General features: G+C 41.3%; 1 protein-coding gene across 2 annotated transcripts in view; it reads left to right on the top strand.

Annotated features, from left to right (window-relative positions):
* BICD2 (BICD cargo adaptor 2) overlaps positions 1-14382 on the top strand; it is a 56361-nt gene that overhangs the window by 23363 nt on the left and 18616 nt on the right. For both annotated transcript variants that reach the window (XM_038149036.1, XM_038149037.1), the window contains exons 2-3: positions 9381-9593; positions 12482-12634. In XM_038149036.1, the coding sequence (XP_038004964.1) occupies positions 9381-9593; positions 12482-12634 (366 nt within the window). The remainder of the gene's footprint in view (positions 1-9380; positions 9594-12481; positions 12635-14382) is intronic.

Here is a 14382-nt window from a genome sequence, read left to right as displayed (position 1 = left end):
AGTTTCCAGTGATTTATTGATCAGGCATTTGCTGAACAGCAATGGGTATCATTTGATTAGTAACACTAGATGAAAGTTTTTTTCTTCTGTGAATTATTATAATAAAGGCTGTGTGAGGGACCCTCCATTACATCCTCTGAAGGTTCATAACATATCTTCTCAGGACTAATTATGGGCTTTAGTGAAATTATTCTTTGAGGTCAGCTGCTAGAGATCTAACGTAATACTTACAGATCACTGCGCCTGGTTTTCCGTTTCTAAAAATTATTTCATTGTAGATAATATTTACATCAAGTTTCTGCACAATTGTTTGTAATGCATGTCCTGACAGGTGCTTAGCTCGAATGTCTGCAGAGGAGAGACAGTCTTAACAAGACACTACTCTACAGAGTCCATTTGCAGTCACTTCTCCTTTCATAATGTAGGGGAAGTTGACCCAATGACCTGCTTAACAGGATCAGCCAATGTTGTGAACTGGCCTGTACAAATAAATAACTCCATCAAATTTAGCAGAAGGGTTTAAAAATCAGCACTTGATGATCAAATTTCCTGCAGTGTGACTTCTGGGAAGAGTGAGTTTCAGCTATGTTTCAATACCACAGTGGGCAGGTTAGGGTACCCTTTGCACTTGTAAGTAGAAATCTCTAGTCTCCTCTGCTGTCTAGCTTCTAAATAGCGCTGCTGTTCAGCAGCATCAGCTCCTTCTCCTACACATGTCCATCTTTCTTTCCTTTGAGGCTTGGTCTGGAGCTGTGTAGATGTTCCTGGTAGTAGTTCATTGATCTGTTATGATGCATAGCAGAGAAAGATAGCTTGTTTTATGTTCTTCCTTAACCCATCAGACCTAAAGTTATCCTGAAAGGAGTACTTTTTTCTGTTGACTTGTGTGTCATTCCACCTCACCTTTCTCCCCTCTCATGCACCTTTATTTATAAGAAAGCAGAAATGAATGCTCATCAAAACTTCCATTCCTCTCTGGTTTAAACTCAGTGGAATGCAGTTGGGTCCTTTTAAATTCTACTTCCCTGTTAAAGTTATAGGATTTTTTTCTTTATAAAAACCCAACAAAACAACAAACAACCAAAACTAAAACCCCAGGCTTTGGCTGACTGCCTTATTGAAGTTGCTGACAACAGCTGGACTTGCTGGTGGGCTGTGCAGGGGCCTGCTGGTTGTGTGGGAAGGTGGCTAATGATGAAGGTAGCAGCAGGTTCTGCAGTGGCCATGGGGACACCATCCTGCCCACTGTCTCCAGAGCAGGACATTGGGGATGAGGAAATGCTCCACGATGTCAGGAAATTACTTTTGATGTCAGTAGTCGCATGTGTTTGTAAGTGACAGAGATCACATTTTGGGAGGATATGTATTTAGCTAATTTATAGCACAAGCTTTGAAACAAAAGTAGCATTCACATCCTCAAGAGCAGCTATGCCCACAGTCTTTCACGGCAGTGATGAATGACAGTGTTAAATTAAATACTTAGTGACTAATGTCCTTGACTTTTAACTCCCAAGTTTTCCAGGACCTCTGCTTGGAAGTCAGAGTGGACAGTAATGACTCCTGGCAGGGCTGGCTTTGTTCCCATACACCAAAGGGAGAGAGCATGTGTACCTTGATCACAGTTTCATGCCTGTTGCTGAAGGAGGGGAAGGATGAGTGCTGATCTCTGTTAATCGGTAGAAAGCCTCCTGAAAAAAGACTCGAATCTCTCTTGAGAAGTGGTAGAGAGCACCTGAAGGAAAATGTCTTGTTTGATGTTTAGTCTCATAACTTTTATCCTTATTTTTTTAAAAAAGGACATCTTGATTAATAGCACCTTTTTTATTGGGGGTTTGGGTTCTGTTTAATTTTTATGGGTAAACCATTCTTTCACTGCAAAAGTAGCTAATGATAGCCTTCTAAAAGGGGCAGTTTCTGCAAAATCCTTCTTGATCTTCAGTACAAAATAAACAGAAACACATCTACTAGAGTGCTCTCAAACGTCACCACAAAGGTGAATAGGCACCACTCCATGTGTTTCCTCTGGTGGTGGATGTACATGGTACTGCTCTTCTGGTACATGCATGCACATGGGCATCACTCTGCTTTTCAAATTTGATTGGGAAAGGCAGGGGACTCTTTTTAGACAAGCTCTCCTTTATTGCCGTTCTCCTGTGTTTATGTCAGCTTTTCTTGTCAATGAGTTTGAAAGTAATTCCTCTTCTCCCTAATGTGCTTCTTGGAGGAACTTGTGCTCGTTCTGGTCTGCTTGTGGTGGTGCAGCAGCCGTGTTAATGTGACTGTGATAGCAAGAAGGGCTGAAGCATCACTTAAACATCACTGTGTGAGTGAAGGAAAGGGTTAATGCTTCATGCTGCTTCATCTGTTGAGGATGATTAGCATCATATAGCAGTGTTTCACTGCAGAGAAAAAGCTTGTGTGACATTTACTAAGGACTGCCCTTGCTGCTTGACATTTTCAGCATGGTGTGTGACTGGATACACAGCCTGGAAAATGGGAAGAAATGAGGTGCACAGGCAAAGGAGTCTTCATTGGAGAAGAAATGAGCATAGGGATCAGTGATGTCCAGAAGTTGATTTGTATTGTGGAGTTCTGCGCTCTTTTAAGATTTTTCTCCCTCTTTATTATTTTTTCACCTCATGTATAAGCAATTGTCTCTCTCTGCTCCCTCCCTACTCCTTTAAATGGAGAACACAAGTTCAGGTTTAGATGACAAATGAATTTTTAAGCAACTTATTTTATGAAACTCCATCACTGAAATATTTGTGTTGTTCTCTGTTTGTTTGGGTGCATTTCTGCATGGCACAGGAACCTCCCTGTGATTTTGACTGAGTATGAGTGGGATGTCACTTCCTCTGTTTGTTCATCTGTGTCTTCTAAGGCCAGTGGGCTGTGACTTTCCTTGTCAGTATGTCTGCTTTAAGCATCTATGAGACTCTTTTTCTTCCCTTTCCTAGTTGCTGTTGTTATAAACATAATTGCCAATTAAATTGAATCAATAATTTGCGAGAGCCAAATTATGATAAAATAACAAAGTATAAAATTTATTTCGTGTTCAAATGACAAAATCGGGTCAGCCATGGGTCAGCCATGGGTCAGCCACGAATCGAATCAGACAGAGTCTAGCCTGGGACTAGGCTCTGGGTGACACACCTACACAGCTCTGAGCCCCTGTATGCGTCAGAGTGGTAGCGGCACACCATAGCTGTGTCCAAGTCCAGTTCTTATACTCCTTTTCTTGCCGCAGGCCAGGATGTTCTTTGTCCTTTTCTTAATCAAGTAAGTCCCAAAGCTTCTCCGGTCTCAGGATAAAGTTATCAGATGGAAGACAGTCCAGTTCTCCTATGAATTATTCCCAAGAATAATTCATAGGCTTCTTGTCTCCTGCTAGACAGAACTTGAGAGCCACGCTTACAATACACAAAACCCGCTTCTGGGAAGATATACAAGTTAAACAGTCCCTTACTGGCAGTTCTTTGCATGTTAAAGGATTTCCCAGAAACGCACTATAGGCTTGAATGGATTACCATCGGGATATGTCATCTCCTGTATCTGTAGCCAGGTGTGCGACTAATGGCTTACTCTTTACTTAGTTAGAATTTCTGAAATCCTGTGCTGCTTCCCCTTCTTCACATGTAAATGTAGTAAGGCTGTGTGTGGTATGTGTATGACAACAGATTTCCCAACCCCTGAAAGCCACTTTCCTTAGCTTTTGGGAACTTGCCTGGGCAAGCCTCCTGTGATAGTAAAAGAGACCCCAATCTTCTCATAACCAACCTTAGCCTATTCCATTATGTTCACATTTATAATTATATTACATTCAGCACATCACTTTATTTTCCTATGAATTTTGACACATTTATAACACTGTGGTTCGATGTGTTTAAGAGGACAGGTACAGAGTGAAGGTAGTGACAGTTCAGGGTAGCCTCCCGAGCCTCTAACAGTCCCTGTGCAGCACCTGGATTCTGATCAGCTCTTGACAGGCCTTTAGGAACATTGGCTCTTTGCAGAGGTTAGTAGAGGGTTTGAGATCATACTGGGTTTGTTCAGAAAAAGCCCTTTCCAGCATCTCTTTGTGAGGTTTTATTTGATAGTAGCATCCCAGTATTTTGTGTTACTCTTGTTTTTAGCAGTCTAGTACAGGAAATATAAAATATGAAATATTTTCCCAGAAAATATGGAAGCATAACCAGCATACTTTGGATGACTTTTGGGCTAAGTAGAGGTCTGGAGTGACAGATTATAGAGGCAAATAAGGCAGAACTCTTCTGATTTTCCTGAAGGCCTGAGAGTCTTGTTTTGAGCATGACTGAGATCAATCTGTGCATCTCCCATATCATAGCAGCTCTTCTGGGAGAAGCATTTGGAATTCTCCAAGAAGCATGTTTCAGAGATTCTTCACATTTCATGTATTCTGTGAACAGCTGCACTGTGATAAAGAACTTCTTTCAAAATATCATGTTTAAAATTTTAACAATGTTTTTAAGAACCTAATATATTAGCAGTATGCTAAACTTCACAGAATTGGGAAAACTTTCTTCTCAACACTTGGAATTTTATATGAAAGCATCCTTCAGTGTACTGGGTTTCATGCAGAAAACTTATCTGCATCTGCGTGACTGAGATCTTGTTCCTCCTGCAACATAAACATAAACAGATGGATCTTTGTTATCATCAAACCTAAAGGAAGCGTCACCATTTTTTAAGTCTGTCTTTTGGAAATCAGTACTTTAAACTCAGTCTAAATGTAGCTTGATCCAGGGCTTCATTTGAAGTGAACTGGGTTTGACCATTTTTATATAACATTGCAGTTTTTGGATGAGTCTGCCTCATCCATTTGCTGTCCAGATTCTTTTTTCCATTCATAATGGTTGTGGAGAGCTTTGAATTTTTTGAGATTTAAGACATTATCATCTGAAATTTGTAGTAATCTTCTTAATTTAGCAACGTTATTTTCTGGGCTATTTAAGAATATGATAGCATGAATTTTCTACATGCCTTGAGTCTGCTATGTAAGTAATTCTGCGAACATGAAAAAAATCATTTAATAGCATTTTCAGTACTATTTTTGGTAAACCTTCACCAGCAAATGATAGTAAATTTTCCATATGTGTCAGAGATGTTGTAATTGGCCTTTGGGCAATGCTGTCTATTGTATTTGAAGGAAGAGAGGAGAACAACCTTACGGACTGACGTGGCTGGTAGGGGATGGCAGCTTGACCAAAGGAAACCTGTCAGGGTTTCAGTTGATCTGCAGCTTTGGCAGCAGGTTATGAGCAAGGACCAAAAATTAACATCTGAATGAGTCAGTGCACTTGTACCACATAACTGTGAGTCCCCACTGGGAAGAGTTTCATGTTTGCCTGGTCCAGAGGTAAATGGCTATACAAAATTTGGAGCTGTGTATTACAGAATTTGAGGCTGTGTGTTGGGGGTAGAGGTTCATTTATGTTGGTTTCAGATGGTGTTAAACCCAAGGAGGGCTTTTGATGTGTGTCCCATGCAGCTTTCTGAAGAGATAGTTGTGAGTAAATTTTACCTTTGTCCAGAAAAGTGCTTTCCAGTGCACTGACAAGCACAGCTAAGCAAATAGTAGGACAGCATTTTGGTTCATGAACTCTTTGATTTTGCTTTTGCCCTGATCTTGGGAATCTGGAAGATAAGAATTTTGATAATCCCTTACATAAATGTCTCGTAATTCCTAGAGGCAGCTGCTGAGCAGAACGTTTTGAGCATGATGTTTTGCAGCCCTCACATCAGAAACTTTCATTTTGTGAAGAGATACTCCAAAGTATATCATTCCAGTATAACTGTGAACAGTTTTCTTCCCTAGTAGATGGAAGTAGAGGTTTTGGAAGAGGAGGAGGAGCAGGGTAACTTTGACTTCTGCTCCTGTGTTTTAGATAATGTTAAAGCAAAAGTAGATGGGCAGATGCTGGACTCCAGCATGTATGAAGGTTTAGGGGTTTCAGGCATAGCAGTAAAAAGTCAGCTTTCCTAGCTTGATTTAAGGCAGGTCTGGGCTGTAGCTATGGCAGGTAATTGCATTGCCCTGTAATTTTGCACAGTTTTGTTAAAAGTTAATTCCTGTGGAGAACAGGAAATGTATGAAAATGGCTTGTAACAGTCATGTCTGAGATTGTTTCTAAGTACACATAAGAGAGATAACAAAGTTGGAATGGAAGTGCTTTTCAGGTGTTGGAGTGGAAGTGCTTTTCAAGTGTTGTCTTACAAATGCATGTGGCTTGTATTGTTCCAGGCTGTCTGTTCTGATATCCATGATTCTGAAGGAGGTGTCTTGTGTTCTGTGTGTGTCAGAGGCTGTTTCACAGTTCTGTACTCCAGCCAGCAATACTCAAGCTAATGGCAGGGTTTCTGCTGACACTTCACAGTCATGCTGGCTGAGAGCAAATAACAGCCTTACTCTGCAGAAATAACTGGAGCCCACAGGAAGCAGCAGCATTCTTTGGTAGGAGTGACCATGAGCTTGTTTCTGCAGTTATTTTGTGTGAGCAGTTCCATATGGTTGGGTCAGCTGTGCTAGCTAGGACAAGCCATAATAAAAGGCAGTTTCTGAAAAGGGAGTCTGACTGTTGTAGTGAATGGAAAAACCTCTCACACATGAAAGTAGTGATAACTTACTGAACTTCACCTTGCCATCACCAGAGACTAGAGAGTTGTGATTTATGTCTCAAAAAATAGTGAGTGATTGACAGCTGACCATGGAATTAACACCACACCTTCAAGCCTCTGAATAAAAATATGCATTCTTTTATTGAAATATGGGAAACTTGTAAACTGATGAAAAGCTGTCATGTAAGAGTAAGATTTTATAAATATAGAATTCATTGTTGTAGGATTTTACTGAGGCCAAAAAATGCAGAAACCTCTGAAAAATAAGGAGCTATTTTACATGGGTAACTCAAAGTTAGTAGCTCTCCCAAATTTACGTTAGGCATTCTCCTCTGAGGCTTAAGGTAATCCCCAGTTTGAAGAGATTATGTGGTTTCTTGCACCTTTCTCTGAAGCATCTGGCATTAGCCTCTGTAGAAGACAGGATATTGGATTTTTAAAAAAGTCTTATCCTCTATGGCAGTTTCTGTGTTTAAATACTCCCTGTCAATTGTGACTTGGGCAAAATGATGACATTTTCTTTTCTGATGTTAAAGAAACCCATGGCCTAGCATCTGCCTTAGAACTTTCATGAGCAAATAAGTCATTATTTGTTGCAGCCAGAATTGCTGCTAGTAAAGTCCAGGGTAAGGAAGCAAAAAGGACCTTTGTATGGTATCCACAGATGTTTTATTCAGCTGCCCGGTAAAATGTTCAGGTCCCAGGCACACACACATGGAGGGTCCACGTTTTTCTCTCCCGAGGGACGCCGGGGCTGACCCTGGTCTCGGGGCAGTACAGAGATAAGGGCCAATCAGGGAATAGGGAGGGTGGGGCTCAGGGACATAGGAACAAGGGAAGGAGACAATGAGGTCTTAACAGCTTTTTGCGGAAGTTTCTTGTGTGTCCCTAAACCAGGAAATGCCCCCCAGGGCCTCCACAATTATTCTTAAGAATCCCTCCTTTAGCGACATTACTGAGCTCCTTGATGGAATCATGCTGGACTCTGAGGTCTGGCTGATCAGCTGTGGCTTTAAGCGTCCTGAACTTCCATTTGCTGTTTTGGCATCCTGCAGCTGAGCAAATGGTGGTACTTCACTGGGCAAAGAGATACCCATTGTCCCTTTCTCTGTGCCGGAGATTTGTCATACATACTGGTCTCTAAAGGTGGATCTTAGTTTATTACAGGAAAAAAATAGTGTATTTGAGGAGCTAGTGTGCTTTTTGTTATCCCTTTAACATTTATGGAGATCTTGGGTATTAGGCTTTTAAGCTGCTTTGTTGAAATTCATTTGACAAGGACTTGACAGCACCAGATGGTGCTTTTTGTCTGAAATATGACACTTTTTAGTTTCCCTTAGTATCTTGGTGAATCTGACTAGAATTTCTCCAGTGGGTATTTGTCTCCTATATCTCTGACTTGCTCATTTGAAATAGAATTTAGTCTGATAGGAGAAATATCTGTGTGCCTTTAATCATAGGCACAGCTAGCATACTTGATCAGCTGTTTCAGCCCTGGTATAGTCAGTAGTTTCTGTGCTATTAATGCGCCTACTGCAATATACAAAGTAATAAAACACTGAAATCTGTTTCTCTTCAAAGCATTTTTTTTTTACTTCTCTGACAGAATTTTTCTGAAGAGCTGGCATCAATTGAAAATGCATGACTAGATAAGGAGGTCCATGAGATGCTTCTCTGTCCTTTACTTGGCCTGATATTAACATTGACTAGGAAAATCTGCCATGTTTCGGCATCCCAAAAAGATGGCACTTTGAAAGCTCCCAATATGCCTTGGGTTGCATTGTGGTGCAAACGTGTGCAACACTTAAAAGATCACATTTTTAATGTTGTTGAATATGGCCAGTCTGCTGGGCCATGTGTTACAATTATAACTACTGGAAGTGGCCAGCTCTGCTCTCCAACATGTGCCAGTGACAGCCACAGGCTATTCCGTACCGCAGCAGCTGGGGTGTCTGTGGGCCGGGGGCACGTGTGGACAACACTACCACAGGGACCATCGCCTGCAAGGGTTTCAAGCAAAATGAAGACCCCCAAAAGAAATGTGAGGAGGCAAAATAATGCCAGTGTTAGGACTAGCCGGAGGCAGGCTGTGCCGAGTGAGTTAGACTTCTGACCTGCTTCTGAGTACCTTTGCTGGCACGCTGCTGGGGATTGATGTCTCGAGCTGGCTGGGAGATTGTCCGCTGACCTACTTCAGCCAGTGTGACCCCACTGGCTTAGCCTGGATCTGGAGCAGCCCTGCCAACGTCTCCATGCCCAAGGGAGGGGGCTGTAATCTACCAGCCAGGAGCTGCTGCTGGGAGTTCCCATCCTGGGAAAGGGAACAGGCTGCCAATGCCATATGTGTTCTCAGTGATTCTGGTTTTGCAGAAGTGAATCTAACCCCACTGTAGAGAAAATGCACGTGCAGCAGTGTCTGGTCGTCTTGCAGTCATCTGGCTGAAAGCCAGTCATATTTCAACAGCAGAGTCTCTACATTGTTCCCTCCCACAAGGGTTTATATGAGGTTCTACTTAAGCATTCTGCATCACAAAACACTGTGTAGATGCTGTGGTTTACTTTCAAGAGTGCAGTGTTGGCCACTTATTAGGATTTGTAAATCTGAATTGGAGGATGTAGGAAAAGGTTACAAAAGGTTCTTGCCTTGAAAAACTATATGAGGGTAAATGTTTTCAACTATTTAAAATTGAATTTACTTATGCAGAATTATAGGTAATAAAAGATGTGTTTTCTGCCTGTCCTAGGCTTTTGGACAGGCCCATACCAACCACAAGAAGGTAGCAGCTGATGGAGAGAGCAGAGAGGAAACCTTGATTCAAGAATCAGCTACCAAAGAAGAGTACTACATGAAGAAGGTTATGGAGTTGCAGACAGAATTGAAGCAGATAAGAAATGTCCTTGCCAACACACAGTCTGAAAATGAACGCCTTAATTCTGTTGCGCAGGAACTGAAAGAGGTGAGTGAAGATGCACAGGGTTCACTGCAGCTTGGATTTGTTACATTTTCTGGTGCTATTGAACCAAAAAAAGGGAAGATTCTTGAGCTGAAAGGCGATTTGACAGACACATGGCTGCATGTTTGGTCATGCTGATCCTGTGGGTACTCACATCAGTTCCCTCAGTTCCAGAGTTGCTGCCTTAAAAAGCAGAGGAACCTGTTTAGGCCAAGCACAGAGACCCTTGGATGTTCTTTGCTGCTTCATTCCCAGTGCAGATTTTCTGGCTGCAAAATATTTGTGGTATAATTTCTCTTTTTATCTCTTTTTCCTCCCTAATTTCTGAAAGTGTGGGATTATAACAAAACACTGGAATGCACAAAGAGAGGGATAGTCAAGTTTATAGTCTTATGTTTTCTCTCATAAAGCGGTGGCATTTATGTAGGTTGCTTTACATAATCACTTTGACCTTTTATTGTTTTGCTATTGAAACTACATATTTTTAAGGGGAAATAATTGCTGAGAAGTTACTTAAAGAGTTTAATTACTTACAAAATCTGTAGTTCAGCAGAAGTCTTTGTGGTACTGGTGCAGAAATGATTGTTTTGAGAGCTCAAACCATTGCTTAAATTCAGTCTGTTAAAACTACTGAGACTGGAAGCCACAGATGGATGGATAAAACAGTCAGCAGTTATTACTCCTGAGCTTTCTTGCACCTTCCTTTGAAGCACTGGGGACTAGTCTTGTCTAGTCCTAAGCTAATCAGCTGGCCTCCCCTGCCAGGAGGGAAGGCTATCCAAGAGCCCACATCTGAATCTCAACTTACTCCATGTGACCTCAGCTGCAAGTGTCAGCTGCAAGTGTCCAATGTAATTTCTTTAGGACATAGTAACAAATATGGGGATAATATTTGGTGGTAAAATGGATGAGGAAATGTGGGTTACTTCTCTGGAGATGTGGGGATTCACTGTGCCTCTTGTTGGGGTATGACAGAGAAGATTTGTGGTACAAGCGGTCACAAGTGATCAAACACTTACCAGTCAACTTCTCCTTTAACTTTGTAGAACAGAGTTGGAATCAACCCTTCTCCTTAGACAGGGAAACAGTTTGAGAAACACAGACAGAAACTTTTTGTCTGTATTTCTCGACCTTTAAGACTAGCTTAATAGAAAAACTGCCCACCCCAGAGGCAGCACGGTGTCTGTGAAGGATTCTGATCCCTTCTCAAAGTGTGCTGAGCAGCAGATTTCTGGTCTGCTTCCAGTGTCACTGCTACTGAGGCGGTTTTTCTTTCCAGATACTGCCACATTCCAGTCACCTTTTAAGGAGACATAAAAATATGAATTTATGTCAGCCCTCAACTTTCCCTGTGGCCCTGGGTTTGTGCAAAGATAGAGAGACAACACTTACTTAGGCATGGAATATGGGCTATAGCAACTTGTAATTTGTATTGGTGTACTGTAGTGTCTGATTGCAGCAATTTTGATTTCTTGGTGTGCTGTGAAGTTGTGCTCTCTTTGTGGCTAAAAACAAACAGACAATCTTATATATAGTCTAATCTTTACCTGATGTGTGGGGGTATTGTAATTTAAGTTTATTAGTCTTAACAGTTGCAGGTGATTCAGTGTTTGTATTCAAAACATGCCAGATTCAGTTCTCGGCACATCCTCCAGCTGCAAACATTTCCCTTATCTCAGTGTGCTGTGTGTGCCTGTTAGTACCTGTGTGGTTACTCAGTGGACCCCTGCTGCACACTCACAAGGGCTGAGACCATATTTAGTCATCACTGATATGCCTGTGTCTGGTCAGGTGTGGAGAGCTCGGAGGAAATCTGAGTTTGTACGCCTGAGGCTGAAGCTCGCTTGGGCTACAGGACAGGTGAGATCAGGCAAGAGGTCCTATATGCCAGCTGAAGTGACAGGCTGCCTCTGTCAGCAGCTAGCTGTGGTTTTGAATTAGAGGTGTGGAAAACCACTCCATTATATCATGGGCACAGCTACAAAAATACTATTTTTTTAGGCAACTATATTCCCTGTTTGCCTATATCTGAAGCTGATTCTGTTAATGTTTTAGAATATACTTTTTCAATTTGTATTAATTGTTTGAAGATAGGACTTGAAGGAAAATAATATTGGAAAAAATAAAAGCTGAGTGCAGTGAGCCATTTCTATAGCTCTGTATGTTCCAGCTCAATTTATTCAAGTGCCTGTACATTCATGAAAGATCCCAAGGTCATACTACACCAATATATCGCTTTTTACTTCTTATCTTTCAAAATAATGGCAACTTTTTCTTTGAAGTCTTTCATTAAGTCCTGCATAAGTCTTGGGGCTCAGGGAAGGGAGTATTTTATGTCAACTAGTTTCTGTTTTTTCTCAACCTGAGATCTTAGATTTCATGGGTTTTAAGTCAGTGTCTTTCTCCAAAAGGATTAATTGTATCATGTTTTCAACTTATTCCTCTGGTTATAAAGAAAATGTCTGTTGAAAAGCAGCAGCAAATACCTGTCCAAATAAGAACATCTGGAGTCATCTGAATCTGTCTTTCTCTTGTGAAAAACCCCTTCTTGTTAAAGTCAAAACAGATTTGGGTACTGACTTCTGGTCTGGAAAAGTTTTGCTGGTTGCTACAGCCAGTGAAACAAGACAGGTGTAAATGCTGCTTTCCCTGCTTGTTTCTTGACTTTTTTTTTGAGTGAATAGTGAGAATTTGTAAGAAAAGCAAGAATATAAAATCTAATTACTGTGTAAATGACTTGGTTTTCTGTAATTTCCGAGGGGGAGGGGAAGATATATCGTTTCAATATAATTCAGTTAATTAGTGCATATAAAAAACCAATAAAATTTTGCAATTTAATTGTAGTTGATCCAGGTGCCACCATTTTTGTTTTGTTTTGTTTGTCTTTCCAGGTCAACCAAAATGTGGAGATCCAAAGGGCCCGCCTGCGAGATGATATTAAGGAATATAAATTCCGAGAAGCACGTTTGCTGCAAGACTATACTGAACTTGAGGAGGAAAACATCTGTCTCCAGAAACAAGTGTCTGTCCTGAAGCAAAGTCAGGCAAGTTTTCCAACCAGTGGGCATTGCTTTGGTAGCACCAGTTAATTCCTGTGTTACAGAATGGTTCTGTTTCATGAGCATCCAACTAATTATTTTCTATCTTTGTACTACTTTTGAGACTATAAGCTCTGTATTTTAGCACCAAGACTTGTCCTTTCTGACTCTATTTATACACATTCATAATACTTCATTGCTTCTACTTTGACTTCCAAGTCCTTCCATTGCCTTCTCTTTCTCTGATGAAAGAAAAGGCTCTATCACTCTGCTTTGTTACTTGTTTTAGTCTTTTGCTGCAGTAGTTTTTCAGTGTCTCTTTACAGTGCTATCCATCCACCCATCTTCCATCCTTCCCCTTCTACAGTATCTGGAAATAGGAGTGTTTCTGAACATGTTACTGAAACATGTTTTAATTGCTACTTTATCCTTACCTTCTCTCTCCATTTCTATGCTACTCTTCTAGCTACTTTCAATAAACTTGGAATGCTGTTATAGTTGCTCTACACTGTCATATCTGTGTGACTGCTTGTCTGAAAGGTCACATTTAATTGTGCAGTTCCGGCTATTTCCAGAGTTTTAGAAAACTGCATTCTTGGAACTTCTTAAGAGCTTCCCTGAGTTATCATTTGTGGAGCTAATTAAGATTAGATGTGGTCTTTGGCATGGTTCACTTATCTTCATCTATCAGTGTGGGACTTGCTATTTTTATTCTTCAGGTAGCTCTCAGTCCCATTGCATAAATAAATCTCAGTTGGGAAAGTGAAGCACATAGATGCTGCCAGGGCTGGAGCCCCTCTGCTCTGCAAACATGTTGGGAGAGCTAGGGGTGTTCCGCCTGAAGAAGAGAAGGCTCCAGCCCTGGCAGCATCTATGTGCTTCACTAAGCTGGAAAGGGACCTTGGACAAGGGGAAATGGTTTCCCACTGTCAGAGGGCAGGGATAGATGGGATATTAAGTAGAAATTTTTGGCTGTGAGGGTGGTAAGGCCCTGGCGCAGGTTGCCCAGAGCAGCTGCAGCTGCCCCATCCCTGGAAATGTTCAAGGCCAGGTTGGGCAGGGCTTGGAGGAGCAACCTGGTCTAGATGAAGGTGTTCCTATCCATGGCAGGGGGAGGAATGAGATGAATTTTAAGGTCCCTCCCTGCTGAAACTATTCTCTGATTCTACAATTCCATGAAAATATCCCTAAAATCAAAGTTTTTTAGAAAACTCACTGTTAATACCATCTGTTGTGGTCAGCACATAGTAAAATGTCTGTAGAATATGCTGCAGAACTCCTTCAGTGTAATGAATGAAAGCTGCCCTGTCAGGCTAGATTTGTGGGATATCTAATGTATTTTATTTATGTGCAAGTGAAACTCTGTGTCTCTGTTTATTACTTTGGGCCTCACTGCGCAGAACAGGATTCCAGGTTGGACCTGTTCTCCTCTGCACATATTTGGTTTAATTATGCAGTTTTGGGCACTCTGACGTCCTGTAGTAGGGACAAAAGGAGCTGTTGTGCACTCGATGCAGGCTGGAAGAGAGAGGGAACTGGTAAAATCAAACCTATGTAGTTGGTTACTTTTGGGTTTTACCTTTTTTTTCTCATTCATCATATTCAAGGCAGCAGGTGAAAGTTCCCAGCTCCATGTTCACATTCTAGAATAACAATACTGGAGAATGCTGTCATTCTGGCCTGAGATAAATTTAACCTCAGATGCTATCTCAATGTTTGCTAGTAGTTATTGACTGCTGTATTTTTATTCTGGA

Source organism: Motacilla alba, chromosome 12, assembly GCF_015832195.1.
Source record: "Motacilla alba alba isolate MOTALB_02 chromosome 12, Motacilla_alba_V1.0_pri, whole genome shotgun sequence".
Taxonomy (NCBI): domain Eukaryota; kingdom Metazoa; phylum Chordata; class Aves; order Passeriformes; family Motacillidae; genus Motacilla; species Motacilla alba.
This window is presented reverse-complemented; position numbering and strand designations above follow the sequence as displayed.